Below are 27,602 nucleotides of genomic sequence, written 5' to 3' on the forward strand. Positions count from 1 at the left end.
AAATATTTTCACCCAGTTTTTCTGCCTGAAAAACAAAACCTTAACTCTACCCATGCAGGCCGTTTGCAGCACTTGGTTACTGTGTTTACTACTTTAATCTGCACTGTCCTGTGACAGAGCTAATCCACTTTAGTCCTTTCAGCACAGCACAGATTCTGGACAGAAACAGAGCAGATTTAATCCAGTTACACTTTTTGAAGTGGAGAGGTTGTCTGCTAATGACGGGCCTCTGTGCTGGAATCTGTATTGCTGTTGAGCCTCTTTGCTTACAAGGGAGAAAGAGAAAAAAAATAGCCATGCTATGCAACCCTGAGATCCAAAGAGCAACAAAAAAATGAAATATGTGTAAACTCGACATTACAATCTGAAAGACCAGCACAAGAATACAAGAGGTCTGGATAATACCTAAAACATAATTGCACCCCATTCTATTAGATTAAAAGTAAGGAGCTGACTTTTTGTTCTGACTGACATCATCAAGCAGGCAACAAGCTGGCATCAAAGAAAGAAAAAAATGTACCTATTTGCACAATCTAAATCCTGCCAGTAATGAAGCAGCATTTTTCATCAGAAGGAAAGCTGTGCTTGAGGCTGTGACTGTCAAGATATATAAAGATGGCCAAAACAAAAGGAAAGGGGTGCTTTTACACAGACTACATCCAGTCAAAAGCACTACAAAACCCATAAATCTGCTTTACTAATCCGTCCAGCCTAAACTCTGAAATTCACACCTGAGCGTGTTCCATTGCAGTACTGCACACCTTTATAATAACCCCCTTCAACACCCCATGAGGTGTCTGTTCTGAGTCTTATGACAGTTTACTTGTTAAATTCTATTTAGGAGAGATGGGGGGGAGCTGTACGACACAACCCTAAAGCACAAAAGTAATGTATGGCTTTTGGGAAAATGCACTTAGTGGCTTTCTTACAGCTTTAGATAAAAACGCTTGCTTAGCTTGGCATAAATACTCGAAACAGGGGAAAACTGCAAGCCTAGCTTCGTAGAAATGTAGCAAAATCCATCTGTGAGAGCCTCTAAAGCTCAAACAGGAGATTAACACACCATAGCTTTGTTTAAGTGGTTTAATTTGCACAAAAGTTTAATAACTTTCATGCTGCTTGTAGGTAACTTTCATTACCTTTGGGCAAGATTTGTCATTTTAGAGGATTCTGTTTCCAATCTGAATTTAGCTAAATTGCTGCTGATTCATATTAACTCTCCAGACATGGATGTTGTGTTGATCGTCTCATCGAACTCATGGTGCAAAAAAAAAGTAATTCAAACATCTTCTTAAGTTAAGGCTGTAAAGCATCTAGGAAACAACTTTAGAAACATCTGACTATGTTAAAAGCAAGGTACCAGTTAAGTTAAACACAATTTTATATTCTGGTAATTTGATCATTAGAATCAAAATTATTAAACAATTTATATAAAAATAACCTAAGCAAAAGTCTCAATAAAACTGCTGTTATGCTGCAGTTAAGACCAGTGACCAAAGCTCACAGTTGGCAGAAATGGAAACTGCGAGAGAAGTCTATGGCTCGCTGTTTTCAGGAATTAAATGTTGTAGATGTAGACACATCCCCTGTCTTTTCTATCAACATTTGGGGTCCAGCACTTGTAGTCTAATGTACTGCTTGGCCTCCAGAAAAAAAACACAAGTTGAGCATAATGAAAAACACTGGACACATTGTTTGGTTTAAGTAAGTAGAGTCACTTGACATGAAGCACACACTCAAGCCTTGTGGCGCAAGGGAGCAGGCTGCTGAAAGGCATTGTTTTCTCTGCAGACAATTCAAGTTTAGCAGCTCAAGTTTCTTGCTAACTTTTTTTTTGGATGCTTGTGGGAGGGAGAGAGCTTGTCTTGGGTACCAAATAAATTTTGAAGACTATAAAATATTGCAGGTCTAATAATTTCTCACTTCTTTGATGAGATCCTCATGAGGCGACAATCAGCACCGGCTTGGTCACTGCTTTTCATTCCCCTAATGGAGACACAGTGACCCGGTAGGCTTTATGGGAGCTTCATCCAGGGGGGAATATTTATGTCCTCATCAAGTTTTGAATGCAATACAAGGGTGCACGTTTAAGATCCTCCCAATAAACAGCATTAGAGATATTAAGGGATCAACACAGCAGAGAGATGCTGCAACATGTGATTGTTTTGGCTTTGTAAATGTGAGTGAAGACAGAAACTCTCCAAACACAAGAAGGTAAAAATCTGTTGAGTAAGATCTACATAAATCAGACATCTAATAAATCCTCCAGACCACTACTTTTTCTGTATCTATTTTCAGCCTTTTGAGGATTTACTGCTATGATCGTGAATTCCTGAAGGGTGGCAGTTCAGTCACCTGTCAGATAAATCACCTGTATGGCAAACAGCTCAGATACAAAAGCATCATACAGAGGAAGTAAGACCTCCCTGTTTGGCACCGGTTAAACAGGCAGTGCTGCAATAAGTCAGTGAGAGTGAGTGCTTGGGCTTTGAGCAATGACTGTTTACATTATTGACCAATTGGCTAATCATTTTTTCAATTTATCGTTTCAGCTTCAAAATGTCAGAAAATAAGGAAAAGGAACAGCTGTTTAGCTGAACAAAGCTCGTTCAACAATATCTTGTTGAATCAAAAGGGCAAAAGCTACAAATTTCAATGTAATGTCTCAACTTTTTGCCTCCTGGCCCCCCATAGTGAAGCAATCTGACTCACCGGTTTCAGATGTTTCATCGAAATCTCTCAGGCTGTCCCATTTTAACCCATTTTGGGGCACGAACTGGTTAAGATATCAGGCATTTCACAAAAGAAGCAAAAACATAAGAATTCAAATGAGTGTGTCATAAAACTTATTCTGTTAACCCTTTGGATTTGATTCATGAAGCTCTGAAGGTGTCTTGACCACCAGGTTGGGAGAAGAGTGAAGAAAAAAAAAGAGTTGTAACCAATTATTTTTCTGTTGATTTGTAAATCAATTACTTGACTAATTGTTGCAGCTCTTGAAAGAGCTCTGCTTTTGTAATGACTGAGACTCTGATCTCATTTATAGGGGGCTAATCAAATCAGGGTTTTCAAGTGCTTTATGGGAAAAACTAAAATAAATATCAAGCAGCAAAAGAAAGATATTTACTGATATACACAAGAAGATGTCACAAACATCATAAACAAACAGGAGACGTCTGTTCATGGTCAAACAACAGCTGTTAAATTATCTCAAAAGCACAGCAGGAGCAAGCAGGATTAAAGCCGCAAGAGAATTCTACTTTTTTCGAGAGGCATCCGCTTGCACAAAAAGCACATTACACTGTACTTTCAGTAATGACTGCAGTTTTGTACAGTAAATAGTCCTCTCAAGGCAATTTTGGGGTAATAATCAGACAGAGCAGAGCAAGCTAATGTCTTGACAGTAATAAGTTCCAATAATACAAAATACGAAAAGCGAGAAAGTTCAGTGAGAGTTTTAGATGAGCTGTGCTCAAATCTTCTAAACCTTGTTCCCTCAACCTCTTTCTTTCCCACAATATTTCACAAAGTGAAACTAAAATCTAATATCTACTTCATACTTGGATTTGATTCACTGCATGAACGAGTACCTCCATGGCTCACTGCCGCTACGGATTTTGTAAAGGATGCATCATAAGTTAAAATGCTGTTTGTACATATGTGTATTTGTGTGCTTTATGAGAGGCACTTCGTGCTGGACAGAGCTCCTGATGTGGAGAATGTAATGGAATATAGACTGGACAGAGGCTGCAGAGAGAATTTCAAGGACGTGCAGCCACTGGGCTGGATGGACCACTGACAGGGTGGTAATTGAATGCCAGCCTGCATGTGCTGAAGGTCACATCAGAGAACGGCCTGAGTATGTTTGTGTGTGTGGCAGTATGCAGGTGTGTGTCTGTACATATGTGTTAATTTGGGCCTCTGATATTAAAACCAGCACCAACTAAACCACAATAGAATAGCAACTTTCCCTAACAAGGAAATGAAAACATATGCTCTTGACAAAGAGAGCAAAGATTTCCTTTTACTTTCTTAGTGTATTCATATAGTCAGGTTTCAGGTTCCTGCTACTGTATCAGTCAAAGCTAATCACCACTGTCCCAAACCATCTTCCCCACTTACATCTAGCAGAGAACACTACCTCTACAAAACAACTCAAATGCGCAGACTTCATTTACAACCAGTATGTGCAAAGTGTTCTCTTCTGCACAGTCTGCAGTCTACAAACCAAAAGGTGTTTCCCAGCACAGGCTAACATGCAGGCCACAGCTAAGTATTCAGCAGGGCATTGCATCTAAAGTCAGACTTTCTCCTAAATTTAGCCCAATCCATCCATCCATCCATTTTCTATATCAACTTAATCCAATTCAGGGTTGCGGGGGGGTGGAGCCTTTGTCAGCTGTCACTGGGCTAGAGGCAGGGTACACCCTGGATGGGTCACCGGTCCATCGAGGGGCATTCAGCACAATGCACAAAAATATTTAAAAGCACTGCTGTTGCAATCATGTTTCACCAACAGGAGTTATAGTCTCACATTTTCTATTCAAACACACTCTCTTTTGACTTCATCACTTCCAGACATTGTCAAGACAACACAACACAAGTCGGTCATAGCTAAAGTTAACTATCGGAGAGCCGGTGGTTTAAGTAAGACAGAGCAGCAAGAACTTTAAGCAGGTAATTCAGCCAGTCCTGTCCTAAGTGGAGCAAGTGTTTTGGTGAGCATTTTATTGTTCAGTGTTCTGGGGGGGGAAAGCTGGATATAATTGTTCTTACAGAAGAATTCTAATTTGTTGCAAAAAGATCCTATTTTAATCCAGTTTATTTGTCTACAAAGCAGCCGATTAGATTCAAAAGTATTTTTCCTGTAGTACAATTTATTTTGCCTTCCAGCTTCTGCTCGTCGACCTAAATGGATTCTGAAATTGTAACTCTTTTGTACTCAATCGAATATCTTTGTGATATCTAAATATTCTCACTCCTATAACTGATAGTCTCCCTATCGCTTGATGTTCTTTGTTATAATGTCAGCATGGTTCACAAAAGCTAATCAAGCGAAATCTGGAGTAATCTTCCCACCCTCTCCTGTTTTGACAACATGAACTGATCTTGTTATTTCTTTGTCTCTAGACCCTCATATCTAAATGCAAACCTCAACCCACTCATTGATTACAATGGGATGCTGTCTCTTCGGTACCTTTTGATCATCTGTATAAATGTTCTATCAGTGCTCTCAAGTACTTCCCAGACCCACTCTCTATGCTCACCCTTCACCGGTCCACTATCAAAAACCACTGCAGCAAAACATCTGAGCAGAACTGTGGACTTTGTTAGGTTTTCTTTTTTATGTTCCCACTCTGTTTCCACTCAACACTGAAACACTGTCTGCTGTGTCTTCAGGAACAATCCTATACAGACCTGACCTCTTCATTATTTAGCTCTCTTTATTGGCAAAGTCTCTCCTCACTGACAGGCAATGCTCAGTCAGGGATGCAATGGATGTGCTGACACCTGCTCGAACGTGCAGCAAGGAGAGAGAAAAGAAATGAAGGATGTGTGAAATGGACTTGGCTTGCCAAAGGCACAGAGGGCGAACAGCATTGCTAGGCACTGCACTGCCAGACGCGCAGGAGCTGTGAGTCATAGAAATTCCTCATTCCGGCGATGATTCAGACATTTTTAGCGTCGCTCATAGCAATGTTTAGATGACTTATAAATGGTTCAGCTAAGGTTTATATAGTAATTATACAAAGAGGCATATTGCTGCTACAACGCTTATCGGTGCTTTCAAGTTGCTTGTCTAATTACAGCTACTTATGAGACTGTTTATTCAGCATCGATAAGTCATATATAACCATAAGAGTGTGAAAGTCAAAGCCGCTCAGAAAATTCCTACGTTGCACATTAGCTGCTCAGACATCCACAGAGTAACATCAGCTCCTTATGCAGTATGTTTCAATCAACATATCCATTTCCAAGTTATTCCCATATGCTTCCATCCTTTTCACGCTCACTTCCTCTTTCTATGACTCTTGCACTCAGGCTTCAGTTCAGTGTAACATAAGTGTGCTGACTTCCAATTCAACACTTCTCTCTGGACAGTCTTGGGGAGATGCACATAAAATAAAAAAAATCCATAAAATAAAGGCTTTAAAGAAATGTGTTTAACCCTAAAGAACATCTTGTGAGTGTAGCGTTTAGAGACAAAACTGATACAATATTTGTTCTAATGTACTGATTGTTCTCTTATGTTGGTTATCCCATAGCATGCAGTTACTTTCTACACATTTGCAGATTGAATTAAAACGGTTAAAAATAAGCAAAAGAAAATTGTATAAATTCTTTAGCGCTGCTTGAGTTCCTTCACTGACTGGGAATGGAAACCAAGTTTTAAATCAATTTTTAAAAAGACGTACTTTGAATTTGACACTCAATAAAATGACGCTTTGATGTTGATGAACTGCCAAACCTATTCTGCACATACAATCAATGTTGTAAATGCCAATAATGGAAATAAGATACATTAATGTTCATGTGTATGAACAGTGTGTTTATTACACCAACAGATTTTTTTTTCTTGCTTTAGTGACTTCAAAAATGTAACAGTTTGCTTCTATGATGAACTGACAGAGCAATTTATCAGGAAAATACGCTTTGAATATGAGCGGACGCTACTTTCATAGTTTTTAGTAGCATTATCACCTCTCTGACAATATCAATAAAACCTATATTACTACTGACAGAATAGCTGTTGTATCTGCACTCGATCTCACAGGTTTACCAAATACAGAGTGTATATGGCTCCTCTTCTTTCTCATGACACGGTTATTTGAGTAATGATGCCCGGACTACTTGCAGGTGTTGCCTACAGATAAATCTGGAACATTTCAAAAGCTTAACTGAAAGCTGACAGAGAGAAAAACCAGTCTGTACCAAATGTAGGTCAATGTAATAAAAAGCGGTTAACATTAAGGCTGCGCTGAGCTACCTTTACTGCTTCATCACCAACAGGGTGTGAGGTGTGTTACAGTCTCTGGTATGTTTTATGTTGTTTTTCAATTAAAAAAACTCCTCACAATATACGTAGCATATTGTACATAATAAACTAGAGAGACTCTGCCTTTATTACTGAGGAACCACCACATTTCTGTTCGTTCCAGCCCAGTCTTACTCATATGAGTCTTTGCACTCAAAATACACGGCACACATGTTAACATTTCAGAATATGATCAGGAGAGGACATCATTAGATGGAGCTCCTCTCCATCTAACATAAATAAATGGCACACTAAAAAACTACTTATTAAGCTAAAGTTTTACAGATTTGTGTTTTGCAACTTGTTTGTTTTTTTCCTTTCATTCTACAATAAAGACGTTGTCTGAGACCTTTGGATGCGAAATACACATTGAGTCAATCCTCAAGTGTTATCTCACTGCTATTGTTACATAAAAATATGAGTTTTGGTCAGCTACTGAGCTAGATTAGGTGGGAAAATAATTTGGGGTGTGACAATATAAACAGCAATTTATCAATAAATCTTTGTACCATAATTGCGAATAATTTTTCAATGAAGTCATTTTATTGCTACTGTAAAGGATATTGTGGAATTTAGATTTTCTTCTGGCATCAATAGAAATGCCATTATGTCAACGGGATACTGTAAATGTGACCAATAGAAGGCAGACTTTCTAAATTTCTTTCTATGAAAAATTTCCTAAATTCATGTAAAATTCAAAGTATTTAGGCATATTTTTTTCATAGCTGCGTGTAGAGAAAGAAAGATTGGACCGTTTTGATGCTCCACTGCAAATGCCATATCAGCGTAACAGCACCTACATGTGTTCAGAGAGATGAGGATCTATAGTTATTCCATTAAACCAAAACCACATGATCTGAAAAACTGGCTTTCCCAGAATGCTGCAGGCTTTATTTGCAAAGAAGACTCCGCCGGGACTGGACTGGCTGAGGAAGAGGAAGACAGAGGGGAGGGGAGGAGGGGAGGAGGGGAGGAGGGGGCATCGCAAGAGAGAGCTGGCAGATGCCCAGTGCTGAAAGTCTGCCATCCACAGCTTGTGCACAGCCCCTCCTCTAAGCTCATTACTAAGCTTTACTCTTACGATCATGATAAAGTACAGTGCAGAGACAAAATGAGTTTGAGAGGGAAAGTTGTGCTTCTGAAGGAAAACAGATAACTGTTTGGACCAAATCAGGCGACCATTTCAGAACGGCCTGACAGGCTCGTCAAGCAAACATTTTGGAAAACTAGACACCTGAGCAAAGACTTGACAGAATGCTGCTAAAAAGAAGACAACTACTGAGTCCACTGCACACTGATGTTCTGAAATAAAGCTTACATTTTCCAACAGTTAGTCTTGTTAAAGGCAGTAATAATCGATAAGCATCTTTATCTTTAGCGAGACAGTCCTGGTTCAGATCCCTTGCAGTAAAGTGAACCACACACTGTAGAATGAATCCTACTTTTATCTTTTTATTCATATGCTCAAGTGTTCTCTATTGCGTCCGGAAACTAAACAAATATACAGATGAAAAAGGGTGGGAAGCTTTAACATGCTTTAACGGCACAAGTTTTTCTTTTGGTTTCTGGTTTCTTTTAAAAAATTAACCTAAGATATTTGAAATAGTTTTAGAAAATATAATGTGTTTGTCTTGAGATAAAAGACTTCACCTATTACAAGGGGAAAAACTCACATCTAACAAGCCAATAAAAGAAGCACTGAAAACTAATGCTACAACTAACACTTAAAGTAACATTTGAATGCAGAACCCTGTATCTGAATACTTCCTTCACTTTATTGGCAACACAAAAGTAAATTAATGTGTATGATCACAGTTAGTTTCTAGCTCCCAATACAACCGAATATGAGCCCATTCACTGCATTGGCCAGCAAATAAGATTCAATCATTGTATTGCTTTTGTTGCTTTGGCAACACAAGTAGTAATTTATATCTGAATGGGTTCTGGGGAGATTGGAGTGTTATGTTGTTTTCATCCAACTGTTCCTGAGCAGTTTTTACATTGCTGTGGGGCTCATTGTCCTGCTGAGGGAGGCCTGAACAGTGTTCATGTGAGTGGTGCATGCCAAAGCAGCACCTACACTGATACCAGGATCCAAAGTTTGCAGGCACTACCTGCAGCATTTAGCTGTTATGCTGCAAATAAGTGGAACAAACTGCCACTGGAGATTAAACTTTCACCAAATGTAGACATTTTTAAATCCAGGTTAAAAACATTTCTTTTCTCATGTGTCTATGCATGAAATATCTTTTAACTTATCTAGACTGTTGCCTGATTTTAAATTCATTTAAATGATTTTATTTGTTTCTCTTTATATTATTTTATGTATTTTTAATGCTTCTTGCACTCCCTGCTGCAATGCTTTTATTTTATGTAAAGCACTTTGAACTGTTTGTACATGAAATGTGCTATACAAATAAATTTGATTTGATTTGATTTTGACTACCCTGAAATATGGATGCAGTGAGGTTGAGACTGGTGTGAAGAGAATACGTCATTAGAACCGATGGTGCTGCTAACACAGTTTCCTATTTACTGCCTTTTTCACTGGATTGAGCAACTTTTTAAGCCGCTTGAGTTTTCTTTTGAGGCATATTATGACAAATCAAGCATTTAACATTCTGTTTAAACATCGGTAGTGCTGCAGCAGCAGAGTGAGGTCTTCCTCCTGCTGCAGGAACAACTTTCTCTGCCTCCGCTCGGTTCTGTCAGTTCCAGAAAAAAGCAGCAGCAGCTATGACCTGCTTGTACATCCAGTGTTTTACTTTGGATGTGAACCATGTGAGAGTAAATATAACTGCCGTCTCTGTATTCTATGAGTGATCATTGTACATGCAAATACGATGGTTTATTCAGCTGATCGTGTGGTTATAAAATCATGAGGTAAAGTTGCATAGTCAAAAAATGTATAACCTATTGTCTGTAATTTTCAACTTTTAAATCCTGGGTAGACAGAGGTGAAAAAATTCAGAGCTTCTCTAGCCAATCGTTTAGTTATTCTAGATGGCATCACCTTGGCTTCCAGTTCTACTATGAGAAACCTTGGAGTCATTTTTTTTTTTACCAGGATTTGTTTTTTTTAGCTCACATGTAAAACTGGTCTCCACAATAGCTTTCTTTAATTTGCATAATATAAAACAAATATGGAGCATCCTCTCCCAGAGTGATGCTGAAAAACTGGTACATGAATTCTTCACATCTAGGCTGGATAACTGTCATGCCATTGCAACTGGATGCCAAAATAATTCCCTTAAAATTCCTCAGCTGATCCAAAGAGTACTGACTGGTACCGCCATCTGGAGATCCCATTTCTCCTGTTTTAGCCTCTCTACGCTGGCTCGCTGTCAAATTTAGAGTAGATTTTAAAATCCTTCTGATGACTTTGGGCTTCTGAAGCCCTTAACAGCAAAGCTCCACCTTATCTGAAAGATCTTTTTGTTCCCTCCTGCCTCACAAAAGCTCTTCATTCCCAAAACTTTTGCCTGCCTGTGGTACAAATCATTTCTAGAGCTAGAAAGAGTTTTTAGTTTTCAGGCCCCTCTACTGTCGAACCAGCACCCTGGTTGGGTGATAAAATGCTGACTTAATCTCTGTTTTTAAGATAAATCTCAAAATATACCACTTTGAAAGAGCTTAAATCTAATTGGCTGATCTGTTTGTTAGTGAACTGTTTTAATATGTTCCTTTTGAATATTTTTTTAACTCTGATTGTTTTTGCAGTTTTTTTTTATTACTGCTGTTTTCAATTTGTTTTATAAACTTTTTCATCTTTTTTATAAAATCTCATATTTTCTTTTAATTCTTATATTTTCCTCTACTCTATATCTTTGTTTTATTTTGATTATGTTTAAAACACCTTGGGTTGCACTTGAGGTCGAAAGGTACTGTACAAATAAAGCAGAGTTGAGTCTTTTCCGAAGCACCCTTCCTTGGACGTGAATCACATTTCATATAAATGGATGAAAATAATCGAGCAGTGGTTTGAAAGGGACGGAATTATCTCCTTTCTTTCATACAGGATGGTATGGCTCTTAACAAGGCTGCCACTTTGACACCTCTGGGTCTTTTCACTCAGTTAGGAAGGTTCATAATCACAATACACTATTTGACCTTATTCTGGGTTTGACCACAGCGTAGTGTCTGAAAATGACTTGAAAGTGACCACAGGTTGTGATGCAGTCTTTACAGGGCCGCTTTCATCATCTGACAGCACAAACAGAGAAATATGTGAATAACAGCAGGTTTATTGAGAAGTCTGCAGTATGCCACTTAGCATCCATGTCATCCACTGACATTCCATGACTGCTAACAGCAGCAGATCTCTATGGGCACTAATCTTACATGTGTTGTGACGCTGTTTGCTGACTATTGAATTGTTGATGTTCACTGGAGTTTTACATATGTGATCAGAACTATGACAACTTCAAATATTAACTAAATGAACCAACAATGTAACCTGCACTTATGGGGGTTATCATACTGTGCCATGTTCAGTTTGAGGCAATGCTACTTCAACAAAAAAGTGCACACTAAGTCAATGCATAGTGCACACAGTGCACCACATGTAAATGTAATGATGCGAATGACTGAGAATTGAGCGCTTGTTTTTTTTTGGTATTATTGACTTTAAACTGAAAGAAAAATTAGACAATGAAATGGGCCACTTTTTTTCCATGTTTAAAAAAGATAAAAAGGTTTTTAACTTCCTGGTCACACAAAGCAAAACAACCCGTTTTGTGTGTGTGTGTGTGTGTGTGTGTGTGTAGGTTAGTGAGTAGTTTTACTCATTTTACAATCATAAAGAAAATAAATCATGACATATCAAAAATCATGTCAAACAAAATGTAAATCGAAACAAAATTCAAGAAATAAAAAATTCCAATGCCAAATACTTAAAACAAAATTCCCAGCAAACTTCTAATAATTCTTCAAAAAAATTCTACTTTGCTTTTGTAGTTGTAACAAATACAGTAAAGCAATCATCACATAAAACGTAATTAAGCTGCACTGTGTATTGCAGAAGGTTAAAGAGAAGACATGTCCCTTGTGCAGAATCACTGCAAATGTCACACAAATTAAGATTCAGCTGTCAAAAACATTTTCATAAACAGCCTCATTTAAAGCTTTAAAGACACTCTTGTCTTTATGTCAACCAAAATCGGAAGCCGGACCCACAGAAACAGAAGGTCGACTCTTCCACTATTCCTGGGCTCTGATGGAACGCCCCAGATATGCGAGTGAAGTTTCTGCTCTACATTTCTTTCCTTAATGAAAATGTGGTTCATGAGGCCGATCCAGGTCCTGTGAACCAGGGAGGCAGCTCACAATGAGAAAATAACAGATGAATACCAGGTGGCCAAAAGCCAGCTCGAACAAACTTAAAAAACACAAAGTCCTCGCACAATACCTGAGAGAAAATACTATCTGCCAGCAGTGACTCCAGCTAAAAGAATAGTCCTTCAAAAATACCACTTCTCAACACTTGCCAATGACATTTAATTACCTCTATACTGCTGTTAAAAGTCCCTCCTGCCACCTTGATTGGTTGCCAAGTTACCGGTGACTTTGTTGAACTAACCCTGGGTGTCACTGACCATATGTTGTCTTCCCGATGGGCACTTGGCACAAAACAATGTCTTTGAATGTCCATTTACTGCGGCTGACTGCCCATACCTGAGATGTTCTGTGTGCATCACTGGAGGATGAGGACAACTCGCAGTAGAATCCCTAAAGTGCTTTTTTAAGAGCTCTAAGTTTTCTTCACACATATATGAATTAATCTGAAAATAAGGAAAGACTGCAGCACTTTTTAATGTATCTTTTTAAGTCAACATCATCCCTGCTGGATAACACAACATCTCACTTGAAAGTCCAAGACTTCCTCACTCCTCACTGAAAATTTCTGAGATAAAGGTGTATGTCAAAGGGACCGATTACCCAACATTCAGCATGAACACGGTTTATTTTAGATCGTAGCTGCAAGACAAAATAAGACTGAGAGCGGTCGACTTGAGTAAAAGATCTGCAGCCATCATCAGACTCCTAATAACTGCACAGTGTGATGAAGGGCTTTGAAAAACACATCACACAATAATCCTCCAGGAACATGTACCTGCTTATATTTGTGCTACTGCAAAAGCTGACTGTCCTATATGATGCGAAACATTAAATGACGAAGGGTGGTGCCTTTTATGACTTAGAGCCTTTTGCCATGAAGACCTTGTCGATACTGCAGCAATCACAAAAGACAAATCCAGCAACAAAACAACAAAAGGGAACTGACAGGGCTACAGAGCAGGAATTCAGCAGCATATTTCAAGCTCATTTCAGTTGTGCGTCTTTCATGCAAAAGAAATGTCCTTGTTAACCCATCACTATTCCCTCTCTGGTCGTCCATATTGGTCTAACGGGGGCGGACAAGCACAGTGCAAGAAAGTAGCACAGATGACTACTGGTCAGGACACACAGTTTACGTCAGCCCGTGAGATGCGGTACTACGCATGTTATACAATAAGGAAAACCGGAAGACTGCGTAGATTTAGACAAAAACATCAACAAAGATGTGTTTGGTTTGTGTTTTTTGGTAATGTCGGAAAGAGACGGTTTCTCTTGAATATGTATCTTACAATACAGCTTCGACAAGACACAAATGATTTAGCCAAGCCAATCAAAGATGGACATGTATTTGTGATAACACCAATCCAGTCATCATGTGAATCTCTGAAGATGTAGTTCTAGTTTAAAAATGTTCACAACCTGAGCTTTAACTTCTGATTTTAAAGATCAGCTCGAAGGTATTTCATAAAAAAACAGATGCAGCAAAACTTTATTGTGTTGGCGTCACTGTGTTTTAATCCGTTGGTTAGCTGTTGATACCATCGATAAAAGGCCCAATATGCCTCCGTAAAGGAGCTGACGTTTGTCTTGGGAGAACAGCTTGAAACAACCAAAACTTATCAATCCACAATGATCTTAAAAGAGGTTCATCGAATACTTGATGCATTCTTATGAATTCTTTCATCTTAGTTACATCAGCGGCTTTACATGCCTCACATTTTTAAAGCAAACATCTTTGCAGATGACACCACCTTTACAGCCCTCCATAACGATTTAAATCAGTGTAAGGGAGGAGCAGCACCTACATCACCAATATAATTGACATGTTGAAATGTTACTTCTCGTGCAAATATTCATATTTCACATTCAGTGCATGTTTGCAGGTGCCATCCGCCTCTAAATCTGAGAACACACACAGCAACGTTCTGACCAAGCTCAGCAAAACTAAATCCATCAGCTCTGTGACAGTAATTTTAAAGATATATGACAATATGTTGGTGTTTTGATTTTTCATCTTATCCCCTGGAAGTTTGTCATATATAACTTTCTTAGTATTTATTTCTAAATATTTATCCAAATATCTACTCTAATTTTGATTATTGCTGAAAACACATAATTACAACTGTCTCAACGTGGAAATGTGACTTAAGGGAGTAAAAATATACATCGATAGTATATCATGGTGCTCTAAAATTGCAATGAAGTTGTTATGATGTGTGCAAAAACAAAATTATTAAATAGCGACTGTTCCAGAAAACTGCAGCTACCTTTCAAATGTTATTTTCTAAAAGAAAACTTCTATTTGTAGACTAACTGATCCTTTGTTCAATCCTGACACTGAGCAAAGTGCACATGCAGCAAAATACCACTCTGGAGAAAGGAGCCAAGTTTCAGCTCAAGTAAGCTGCTCTGATCCAACTTTTCTTCTCTTTGTTTTGGAGCAAGTTAAAGCCTGAAAGTCTGACCCACAGCCCCCGCTCAAGGAGGACATGAACACAGTTGAATTACATTATCCATGCTGCCAAACCGGTTACTCTAAAATATTAAGATTTGATTTGTGTTATCAATTTTTAATAGGTAGATGATGGTCAGGCTTGGACCAACCACTTTGTTGGTATGATAACCATCCATCAGGTCCAGCAGGAAGGCATGGCTGCAGCTTTCTATAAAGACGAAAGCTTGCTTAAAGAAGATTTTTCAAGATATCTTCATTCACTTTCTTGCCAAGAGTTGGATGGGGAAATCAATCCCACTGTCATGTCGTATGCATTAACTGTGAAGGTTAAGCCAGCAGATGGTTAGTTTAGCTAATTAGCTGCAAGCAGTACAAATAAAAAATGCACACCAGGGTGCCAAAGTAAATATTTTTTCTTGAGATTTTAACTTAATGCTAAACTATACACCTATTACTACTTAACACAAGCCAGGTATCTTTTTCTCCCAAATCATTCATTTTTCTAAATCTGCACAACTGTTTCCAGAAATCCTTAAACTCTCATAACAGGTTTGTGTGCTGTTGACACCATCAGCGTACCTGCTTAAAAAGTAAGTCACAGCTGGTGTGATGGTGTTCTTTTCTGGAAAACATCTGGAAAAATGTTGACCAACTGTCACTTGTCATTACTTATAGATAATATTGGGATTTGTGACTCTTTCTTCCAGAATGCAAGACCTAAATTACCTTCAGTACAGCACCGATACAACAAAGTACCTTTGAACTGACATGATTTAGCCACATCTACGCCTGCTAAAGGTGTACTTTAAAAAATGACCCGACTCCGAAATGCTTTATTCTTTTACTAAAAGATCAAATGTGTTTCACTGTAAATCTTTGCGTTGTGCTCATCTTGCTCCTGGCTGGTACCACAGGAGGAGTCAACCTGTATGCAGACCAGTTCTGACTGGGTATGTGGGGGTATTGGGATCAGTTACCAGGCGACAGCTTGGCACATGTCTCCCTCCTCTGGACATAAGTGGAAAAGCAAGGTTAAGTAAGTACATGGGTCAATACAGAGTGCTCAGGGGGAAAAAATATGAACAAAATGGATACTGTGCAGTTTGTAGGTGCAGGAATGACTATTCTGTGAACCTCTTAGATCAGCACAGGGCGAGCGGCGGCCTGGAGGTGCTCAGTGCGTCACGCACAGCACTGTGACTCCGTCCATGTGCAGCGTAAAAATTCAGCATTTCAAATCCATTCGTGCAGCAGTGGGCTCTATCAAATTCAAGAGTGCATTTCATCTGACACGTGATGCATTATTTAGCTACTTTTCCATCTTGAGGGCTGAGACGGTCACACCCCTCTCTGGAGAACTCAAATGGGACTGCTTGCTATGATACAATGCAAACATTACCCCTCCGGTTCACTCGCTAATTTATCACATAAATGCGCCTCATATATCACATACACCGGCCTTTCCAGCAGCGGCATCAATCAGGCTATCTTTGTTGTGATCTATCATGGTGGACACATGGATCTGTAGCTATCACTGGCATGTGAATCATCCCCTTTCAGATGTCATGAACATGAGCCTGGCTATTTCAAGGCAGTTGTTGTTTCCCTGATAGGATTTCACCAGGGCTGAACTTTCACGTGACAAATGAGATATGCAGCCATTTCTTACAATGAAACTGCCCCACAGTTCATATGACCTAACATGCAAAAATGTCACGCAGTGACAAAAAGCAGCACCAGGCGCACACAGCAGAAACCACACGCCACGAGCAGCACAAGATAAATTGCACTTCAACTCACCTTGAGCGGCCGTTCCTCTGGTGCTGAATACACTTGCTATCAGAGTGGCCACATACCAAATCATAGTACTATTGCCGACCAGCTATTACCACGCAAAGTGCCCCGTTCAACCAATCTCTCATATTCGACCTTGCACCTCACGGTCTCTTAGCAAAAGCCCCTTTTCATATCCTATTTTCTTTCCTCGTGGCGTTTCCCTTCATCCTTTCCCTCCCCCGTCCTTCCATCCGCATCCTCTCCCGAAGAGACAGAGCACCTGCACCGCCGCGTTTGTAGCAGACGGAGCCGTTTTACGAGCGCATAGTGAAACCAAGTGTGAGAATGCAGCCACAGGTCCGCCTCTTCTGTCATTGGATTGGCTGCTGATTGAGGCTTTGGGGCGTGTATTGGTTCTCCGTACACCCGCACCCGAATGACAGCGGAGCGGGCGTGCGCCGATTCAAGGTGAGTTGGAGCGTGCCGTAGTAGTGGAACCGCAGTATCATGCGCATTGACAGAGAGCCGTGTCCACATCTTTAAATACCTCTCCTAAACTGGCCCCACGTGCACCATCACCGCCCATCATCCATTCATCCACGCAGCCCTTTTGCATTATTCCTCATGTCAGCACTGGCACCCCCCCCCGACATGTATGCTGCAGGTTTACTGTATCAGTGATGAAAAGGGGGGACGCTGATGGAGGTGTGTGACTCATCCGCCTTCGGCTGTTGTCATGTCGCCGACAGAAAACGCTCATTTTTCCGCCACCTTGCCATGTCTGGCTGCATGTGATGGGTGTGGTTACACGCTTACAACACGGTTCGCCTGTTTTTCCTCGACGGCCGCGAAGATACACAGATTCATCACGCTGCCCAGTGCGCACACATGGTTAGCAGTGATAAGGCTGCCTCGGATTTTCTCCCTCTGTTTTCAACATGCATGACCACAGAAGATTCATAACGCCTGTGCGCCTCTGGCAGCTCGACATCAGCTCAGATCTCACCCAAATATCACCGCTCACACTGCCCGCTGCTGCTGCCGTGTTACTGAAACACAGACACGATTTATCATTTAAGACATCCGAGTTAAATCGCAGGACCATATTATACACCAGATAATCTTCCATCAGAATACGTCTCGACATTTCTGCCTGTCTGTCTCCCCTCCTCCTCCCTTCTTTTTGGAGGCTGTCATCTTCCTGCCTGAAATCAAAGAAGATATAAAAGTGAGACTAAAAATAAAACACCCTCCTTTCTGTCTGCATACATTTTCAGCCCTGCAGTTAAATTATATAATCAGAGGAAACATTTGAAGATTTTAGCACCATCAGGCTCAGTTTGGGATTCAATGAACCCTTCAACCTTTAACCATTCAGCCCTCATATGAGCTCCATCTGTATGTTAAATCCAGCAGTGACACATTAAAGTGTCATTTAGTATCTTATTACTGTGCAGTTACAGCCCTCCTTCACATGTAACCTCCAAGAGATTTGAGCTCAAGAAGAGTGAATATAATCCTTGCAAAATAATGTTTATTTTATTCTCCAAACACAATGACAAAACCGAAAACAAAGCATGAAAACACAGTGTGTAATACTTTACAAAGACACTGCAACATTTCATAATGAAACAGAGAAATCCACATTTCTGTAAAGACAACAAACAGAAAGTAAAAAGTAAGTAAACCAAGTAAAAACATGGCAAAGAGACAAAAAACAAAGAAGAAAATGCAACACTTAACAAAAACTCCACCAAGAAGGAAAACGTGCCAACTAAAACAACAGCCAAAACAAAACCAAACCCACAAAAATGAAAACCCAATGTTTCAATGTACGAAAACACAAGAACATTTCACACAAAAGCAGCAACGTTTCAGAACGAAACAATTCCATTTCAATAAATTCAACAGCAATCAGGAAACAAACAGAAGAAGATATATAAAAACACACACATACAAAAAAATCACACAAAAAAGCAGAAAACAACATTTCACAAGACATGAAAAGATTTTACAAAAAGTAACATTTCAGAAAACCCAATGAAAAAAAGAAAAAGAAAAGCAAGGACAGCAAAACAGACTTTTTTTTGTTTTTTTAAAGCCATCTTTTACAAAATATGTGAGAGTTTGTTTGTTAGTTTGTGTTTTGTTATTGTGTAATCTGTTTTGTGTTGTTTATTTTGGTTTTGTTGCAAAAGAATTCTGCAAGGTTTCACAATGTCCGAACTCCAGCTCATGCTGCAATGAGCAGGTATGGAGGAGGTACCATCTGCTCCTCCCTCACAGCAAGTCTCATCATGCTGCATTGATTTCTGAGTGTGAGCAGGTACAGGTGTGAGTTCCAGCGTTGGATGCTAAAGAAAACCAATAGCATTGTGCCTGTTATGAAGCAGTATGACTCCTGTCGGAGGGAAAGACTCACAAACAGTGCAAGCCGTGACTCATAAATTACAAATAATCATCAATAGCTGTAGGGAGTCCCTGTTTGCTCATACCTCTACATTTTAAATTCTTCTTCATAGAGGGTGCATCACTGGGGAGTTGTCACCTACCAACTGCTGCACAGCAAAACAAGATCATATTACCAACATACCCTCTCCAACCCTCACCTAAAGTTACAGCAGTGCTGACACGATACCACAACACAGTGTGGTGTTCAGGTCCTTCAGTACCTGGAGTCTGTTTCCACGTCATGTTAGCTGCACATGACCACAGGAGATTTTTCTCTTTTTTTTCCAGGGTAGAAATAGATTTTCTACAAGCCTGGGTAGAGAAAAGATAAGAACAGTTAAGATAATCTCTTATGTAACTCTACGAGTATTAGATTTATGCTCTGCTCGGGGAGGCTGGGGATGGCTGCTACCAAAGCGACAGGAGCATGAAATGTCTCCAAATTCTAAATGCAGCATGGTACCGTTGAGATGCAACGATTATTTTCAATGGAAAGCGCTTAAATCCTTTGAGTTAAATGTTGGATTATCAACATTTTTCTTTTATTGAAGGATATTTATATAATACACTGATCCCATTATGTTTTAAGGGAAAAGTAATTTTTGAGTACAACAAAAGTGAGATCTCGATTCATAACTTTTGTAGACATGTATATTCAAGTAACCGTTTGAGGCCCAAATAGATAAAAAGGTTCACATTTCCACAAAATAAGCAAAGATCTGAGAACAATCCAACCAATCAAAGCAGCTTTGCTGAGCAGAGCTTTGTTTTTTCCTCTTTTCAGACTCATTAATCACCTCCTGACCACTCAGATTTGTCTTGTGACTCTTATGAGGAGCCTGATCCCTAGTTTGGAGACCATTTGACAAAACTAGTGCCACCCTGCAGCTGCTGCAGCAAAACATGAATGTATACTTAAAGCTCATGGTGCTCATAAAATGTATGAATGATATCCAATGGACTTGGTATAGAGTAATTTTGAACTTTTATCAAAAAATAGTACCTCCATTAATAATAAGGTGTAGCTCAGACTCTTTTTGAGTTGAAATTATATTTAAGAAAAAACAAAAAACGCAATATTTTTTGTTCTTTTTGTTTAACTTCTGGGTTAGGGTAAGATCTGCATGAACTGTTCCTTTGGTGCCCTGAAAAAACTAATAGAATGAAACATTTATAGATATTTTTCTTCGAGAACATCACGCTTGTTTATTTTTAGGGTCGTCGCCTGGAGGGCGCTTCTCAGTCTGTCATCACAGTGAGCAGGCAACTTTCAGATGTCTACACCGGTGATGCCTTTAATCTATCTTCTCCAGAGCAGAAAAACAGAATAAGAACTTTACAATGCAGTGGACTTGGCATCTGAAATCCATAATGGTCTTCAAAGATGACAGAAAATTCTGCCACTGCTCCTTTATTCCCATGTTCTTTACATTTGTTTGTGTGTGACCACGCAAAGGCCCAAGTGCTTCCACAGAGCAAGATGCTTTAGTGACAGAGAAATATGGATGTACAGTGTACGCTGGGGGCCCTATACAGCATCAGTCAGTCAGCCTGCAACTTGCTAATCCGCCTGCAGCACACTGCCGGTCCAGCATGCCAGCGGCTGAGCACATGTTCTGCTCCATGTCTGTTTATGGTGTTTTATGAGCTCTGTGTGTCCCCAAAGCCTCACGCTCCGTCCAATTAGAATTCATGCTTGGCCAGTAGTGGTCAGCAGTGTTTCACAAGGGACAAGTCTTGTTTTTCAGTTTTCAGATTTACACGTTAGCTTATTTGATATCTTTTTAAATATGCATACATACATAATTAATTTTAATCAAAAATGGTATTTATGAGAAACTAAAGTTTCTATAGAAATACACACTCTGTCTGTGATTTAGATCATATGTGATCATTTATTAATTTATTAACTAATGGTTATTAGTTTTTTATGTATTTTATTTATGGGTTTTGAACTTGACAAGTTCAGTGTTTGATAGTATGGTTTTGGGAGAGGCCAAACTTGATTGATGCTGCAGGACCTTGGAAGAGTCAGTCTTGAGATTTATGGTACTAGGAGGTTTAGAGAAAACTTATGACATGTCAAGATGGAACCAAGATGTCTGGAAACTGGACAAGACAGACGTGTTGTTTTGCACGTACTTTGGAGTATAAATAGGACCTGGTTTCTTTGTTCGAGGTCCTACCTCTGATGCATGAAAGCTGTATGACCCGGTGTACACCGTATTAAAGAATATTCTCTACTAAAGGCTCCTGCTTCCAGTCTCATTGATTCCAGCCTCATCTACTTTGATTCTTGCTCTTGCTGACAACAGAGTGGCTTCTCAGGAGAACCTCCTTACAGTGTTGATTATCCTATATCTTCTTCTCTTATGAATACACCTGTGATTATGAAAAAAAAATCTATTTTGAAGGTGATGTCATCACAATAGTAATCAATAATAAACAAGAACACATTGAGGGTAGAATCTGATTGACAGTGACGTGAAAGGGTGTTATTTTTTAACAGTTTTTTTTTCTCAGTTGACACCTGAAATTTAAAATGTGAAGCTTTAAAGGAACATGTATCCTGATGTGATCCTGGATTGTTCAAGCGGATAAGAGCAAAATCTGGGACCTGGAAAAAAGAAGTACACTTTAATCAGAGAGAAAATAGATGTCTGTAGTGAAATACATATTACAATCTCAACTTTTGTGTTTTAACGTATGCTAAACTGAACTTTGAATTTCAGGGCAGAAAGAAGTTGACATCCCTGTGTCTTTGTCTCTCCTCATCTGTGAAGCATTTGTCAAGGACACAAATACTGTGGTGGCAGGAGAGCTCAGAGCCTCAAAGTCACTTTGATTCTCTGCAGTGCTCCTCATATGAGAATCACTTGTCATGTTCAGAAGTCATCAGCAGAGCCTCAGAACAACCAAACAAAATAGTGGACCTAAAGGAAAAAATATGGGAGCAGTGAAGCTCCACCTTCCGTCTTCCCAGCGCTCCAAATCACAATAGCATCCTACAAGTCTACATAACGCACATGTGCCTATCAATAACTGAACATTGAGCAAACGTCCATCTATAAAAAATTCACATGGAATGAATGTTGTTTGTGCCTGTATGTGTTCAATTAAAACATGTCTAACCAAATTCATGTGGAGGTAATATGGACAGTTGCCATGGCTTCACATTTCTCTGCAGGTGTATGTTTCTGTAAGAAATAGCACGTCTTATAGCTTAGTCTAATTAAAACACACCCAGCTATTAATATCAAAAGCACATTACAGTCTTTTTCTTCACTGGGAAAATGAAACAAAACTCTTAACTTAAAGATCCTCTGCTCACATTGAAATTAAGGAGCCATCTTTTCCATCTGTGCATCTCCTCTCAGCTCATTTGTGAAATCTATGAATACCACAGCGCTAAAAAAAAAAGCTGTAGAGGCTCTTGATCTGTGGCATCCCAGAGACATTTAGCCTCTGTGAATGAGATGGGCACAATCCCTCTATTTGTATTGAAAAAAACACCGTATAGTGGATCTGAGACCACGGAAAACCTGAGCATGCCAAAGGTATGTCTAATGTCAGCTTTACAGTTTAATAGATTGGCAAACTATGTATCATTATAATTGTCTAGATGTATCATTTGTTATTGTCTAATTGAGACCCTTACAAAAATCTTTGATGGAGAGGAATGGCAGAATATCATGACAGGCTGTGGCTAGAAAAGCTGAAAGAAATTTGACCAAAAGTTTTTCACAGTTATTATCACACTCCAACAAGACTGGGTAGAACGACATCGATGGGGGACAGCTTATGTTGGAAGTGCAAAACAGAAGTAGGAATAGCATTTTGAATAATTCAACGGTGGTGAAATTGTGGTGGTCCTGTGTCCATACTGCAGTTCTACAATTCCTTTGTCTTATGTTCAAAATTTATGTCACCATGGCTAGGTGGATCACAGACAACATAATTTTCTTTAAGACACTGGAGTATCTGGGCTCAAAACACTGGCTAGATGCAGGCCTCATCTTTTGAGTCCATGCTTTATTGCCTGAAAGGTAACTTGGACCCACATATATGTCCATACTTAGTACTGAAATACATGGAGTTGAAGTACACAATGACAGCTAACTTTAAATCTAAATAAAAGGAAAATGCATCATTGAGTTTCAATGGGATGTTCTGCTGGGAAAATGTGGGTTGCGGTACACATGTGTAGGTAACTTGACAACCCACAGGTGTTGCAGACCAAACATGCCAAACATACTGCTAAAAGTTTTAAGCATAACACGCCCCTGTCATACTGGAACAACTTCCTGCACTTGTGATGTGAATAAGATGATGGAAAGAGTCCCATGGGTCAACTATGATGTGAAACTTTAACCTCCCCTGCTTTGTTCATTTGCTTGCCTCTTCCATCTGACTGTCAGGTCTGGGAATTTGAGCTGCCTCCTTATCTGAACCTCAAGCTGCTTCTTTAAGTCTCCCTCCTGTTCTCAGGAGCCCTGCAGCTTTTTAAAGCCGAAGCCAAATGTGTGTCAGCTGCAGTCTACAATATGCAGAATAAAAACTCAAACGCTACATAACCCTGGGAATCTCCAAAGTTCCAAGTGCAGACTGCAGCTTAGATAAACTCACATTAAGGAGTCAGTGGAAGAACAATAAGCAGCAGAAATATTGCGAGGAGAGGGAGATGTCTCGCTTCATGAGCGCACTAATAATAGCTGCAAAGAGGGGGTGGGGGGGCTTTATGGGAATCTTGGAGGAGCAGTCTTCTGATTCTCACAGAGGGTTACTTAGAGATGTGAAAATGTATCAAAGAAAAAGTGACAGTCATGACCAGTACAGATCCAGAAAGAAAACATTAGCATTTATTTGAATCATGATATACCCAAATCTATCCAACCTGCATATCATTTATCTTGAGAGCGAACTTTATGAACCATTAATATGTGTGAATTCTTAACTGTGAATCATACTTCCAGGCTTCCTTAAGAGAAATTAAAAGACAGGTCTGCTTTGTATAGAGTGTACATGTAGTTGTCCATTAGTCTGTGAATGTCTGATGCAGACCTGTGTGACAGTGTGTTATTGACATGCTGCAGTATAGCTGCTGTATATGTCCCTCCCTGTTTGAACTGAGAAAAACCAAAAGTATTTTTTTTAAAGGGTGCACAGCGGAACTCTCATCAATAATAATTTAGCTTCTTCAAACTCCTCTCTCTGTTTTGCGTAACCAGTAGCTCAGAAGTTACAATTTTTCTCATAAGTTACTGAATGTCTCATCATTCAAGCAGATTTCATGTGTTTTGGAACATGTGTGCAGAGTGACCACTGCACAGCTAGTTTATCAAAACCAGCGTGTTGATCCTCAGTCATTCCTCACAGATTCTGAAGCTGCTTGAGGAATTGCGTTCAAAATGAGCCATTCTGTGATCTAACTCTATCAGACATAAATGTATGTTCCTGATATATCTACAATGTGGAATGTTATGTTGGATAAATGATCAAATTACCTGCCAGGTGACATTAATTTCACAGAAATTTCTTGACCTTGAAGCACAAACAACAACATTCTTGTTTTTGTGAGCTGCTGATTCTGAGTAGTGTGAGCAAATATTCCAGCACTTAAACACCTAACTTCTCCCAGCTTTTCCAAATATCGGTGTTAAAGTAACACTAAACAAAAGAAATTTAGTTGGGCATCCAACCATATGCCACGCCTACTTCATCCTGCTCAGGGTTGTTACAAGTTATCCAAGCTGTAATTGGGCAATAATTGGAATACACACTGCACAGTCCATCACAGAGCTATAATGAGTTTGTTTTTGACCTGCGAGAAGATGCTGGTGTTCCTAGAAAAAAACAACAATCTCAGGGGGAACCTGCTAACCACCACACCGCTGTGCCACCTTTGGCTGGACCAAATTTGCCAAATCATTTTTTGCTACTGAGCCAAACTTTTCAGGAACTGCATGGTTTGCTGAGTGTGAAAGAATGACAAAGACAAATTCCAACTTTCTGCCTGTACCTGAATCTGACTGGACAGTTCTTCCCAGTTTGGAGAAGAAAAGTACATGAGCATTAATCTAATGTTTTTGTTAGATGCCATGAACATTGCAGGACATCGCAGGTGCTTGTTGCAGGGGGATGCTTGCACCTGAAGAGTGAGATTTTTTTCCCCCCAGTGCATCACAAAGAAGTAGAAAAACAGCAGATAGGATGTTGACAAAAGTCTTTGGGCTGACCAGCAGGATGTTCACCAACATAATGCGAGCTTTGTCTGTTGAGTATTGAGGTTTGAAGTTGTAGTTGCATAGAAATGCACAAAAAATGTTCACATTTTCTATCTGTTTGCTGGTGTGTAGGACTGACTTTTCCCTGTAAACCTTTTCCAGCTGATAAAAGTGGAATCTGGATAGCTCTGCGTGGCACAGCAACATCAGTCTGGACAAAACTCACAGCTTTGTGTAATGACATAAGCAGTCAGTGTCAACAAAGAAGTTGAGCAGAACAAAGATTTTGAATGTAAGAAACATTTCAAGGATTGATTGCTGGCATTGTCAAAAAAAAAAAAATATCTAAAGATTTTGCAGTTCACACAATGACAAAATATTTTATTTTACTGACTTTGATTTACTGACTATAGCTTTCACCTGAAGTAGAAGATGCATGTGATCATAAAAGATCAGTCTTTTGAAGAACCTTTAGAGCGTTTGCATTTAAGGGGAATCACACTGTGATGACAAACTGTCATGAAAAAAAGAAATCAGACAAACTACTACTTTGTAATGCGGTGTGAAGGCAGATAGATACACTTAGGGATAATCCAAATAAAAAGCGTAGCAAAAACTCAGAAGCAATGGTAATTTTTGATAAATCTCTTGTTTTTTCTTATGATGCTATCCACTGAAGGGCAAAACTGTCTTCTCTGTGTTCTCAAATAGGTGTACTGCTGCTGCGAAAGCTAAAACTCATAAGAATGTACAAAGTGTGTACATTTATTCAGCCAGCAGTACCTGAGCAATATACTCTTCATTTATGGAAAAGACACATACTCTTTCAGTGCACTGTGGTTTTGAATAATGTTGCTGGCTGATATGTTTTAATATCCTGTGCTTATTCAACACCTTAACTTGACCTCGGCTGGTGTTAGACCTGTCTGTCAAGCTTGCAGGAAGGGCGCTTTAGGGTGTGAGACTGGATACATGCTTGATATTAAATCCCAAACTAACTGTACTGCATTAATATTATCTGCACAGAGATACATACTCAATTTATGCATTGTGGCACAAACACGTCTTACAACAGTCATATACCGCTGCAAACCTGACTCACTGTCATGCTGAGAGGTTGTCACTGTTTAAAATTGATCTCTAAATATTCAAATGTCACATTTTTCTCCGCACACTATTCTTTTCCCTCTATGTCCTTGCATTTATTATTTTTAAAAAAGAAAACCTTGCATAACTCCTGGAGTCAGTCGTTCTGAAGGAAATCTGCATGTTTAATTGTTGTGTGACTTCATTTAAAAACACAGTTTTCTTCGGGCTTCAACAAAGAGCTACCACAAAGGGGCTTTGCAGCCTAGGATTGATTGCCTAGCAACGTTTTTTACAACAGGACAGGGTGTTGTGATGTCGCAGGAGTGCTCAAAGAGGCCAACTGGTTCATTTTCACTTGAGCGTTTGGACAAGATTGTAGAATTCAGAGGTTAAGTGGATGTTCAGTGGACTGTAACATTGCAATTGAAGTCAGAACAGTTTTTTTTTCTGTTTATTGTGATTAGAAGAAACACTGCAGACGTTTTTGGTGAAGTTCCAAAAATACCACGAATACTATGACATCACCATGCTGTCCATACATTTGCATTAGATGATGTTTTTGTTTTATGGTCAGACTGATATTGTAATTTCTGGTTATACACTGCCACCTACTGTTTTTTTTCCTCCCTGGAGTTTAATCAAATTTTTTTTTCATAGTATATAGGAATTTCACTTCATTGTTAGCTTTATAAAACTGCTCATAGGTGATATTAGAGTGTTTGAATAAAAAGCAAACATTGCAATCAAACGTATCCTGGTTTAGTCTTCTTTAAATGTTTCATAATCAAATATATGTGCCTCGCTTAGTTATAAATATATAAATATATATATATATGTGTGTATATATATATATGTATATATATACATATATATATATATATATATATATATATATATATTTGTTCTTCTTCTTTCTGCGGGTGAGAGGTGTTGACATTAGAGACCAAGAAGAACCTTGGCATCGGGATTCACATTTCCGGTCTGTGGAGGGTGCATCTTCCGCTCTGATGCCCTTGTAGTGATTTTTAAAGTAGATCAATCGATGCAGTTGACGCCCCTCATTGTGGTCTTACAGGCAATAACCCCATGGATAGATAGATAGATAGATAGATAGATAGATAGATAGATAGATAGATAGATAGATAGATAGATAGATAGATAGATAGATAGATAGATAGGGTTTATGATCTTTTGACATGGTACAAGGTAGCAGTGATATCAGCTCTTCAAAAGA

General features: G+C 39.2%; 1 protein-coding gene across 6 annotated transcripts in view; it reads right to left on the bottom strand.

Annotated features, from left to right (window-relative positions):
• igsf9ba (immunoglobulin superfamily, member 9Ba) overlaps positions 1–16,902 on the bottom strand; it is a 76,616-nt gene extending 59,714 nt beyond the window's left edge. For all 6 annotated transcript variants that reach the window (XM_075473224.1, XM_075473222.1, XM_075473223.1 and 3 more), the window contains exon 1: positions 16,629–16,902. In XM_075473224.1, the coding sequence (XP_075329339.1) occupies positions 16,629–16,692 (64 nt within the window). In that variant the 5' untranslated portion in view covers positions 16,693–16,902. The remainder of the gene's footprint in view (positions 1–16,628) is intronic.
• Positions 16,903–27,602: the final 10,700 nt, after the last annotated feature.

The sequence above is a fragment of the Odontesthes bonariensis genome, chromosome 9 (assembly GCF_027942865.1).
Source record: "Odontesthes bonariensis isolate fOdoBon6 chromosome 9, fOdoBon6.hap1, whole genome shotgun sequence".
Taxonomy (NCBI): domain Eukaryota; kingdom Metazoa; phylum Chordata; class Actinopteri; order Atheriniformes; family Atherinopsidae; genus Odontesthes; species Odontesthes bonariensis.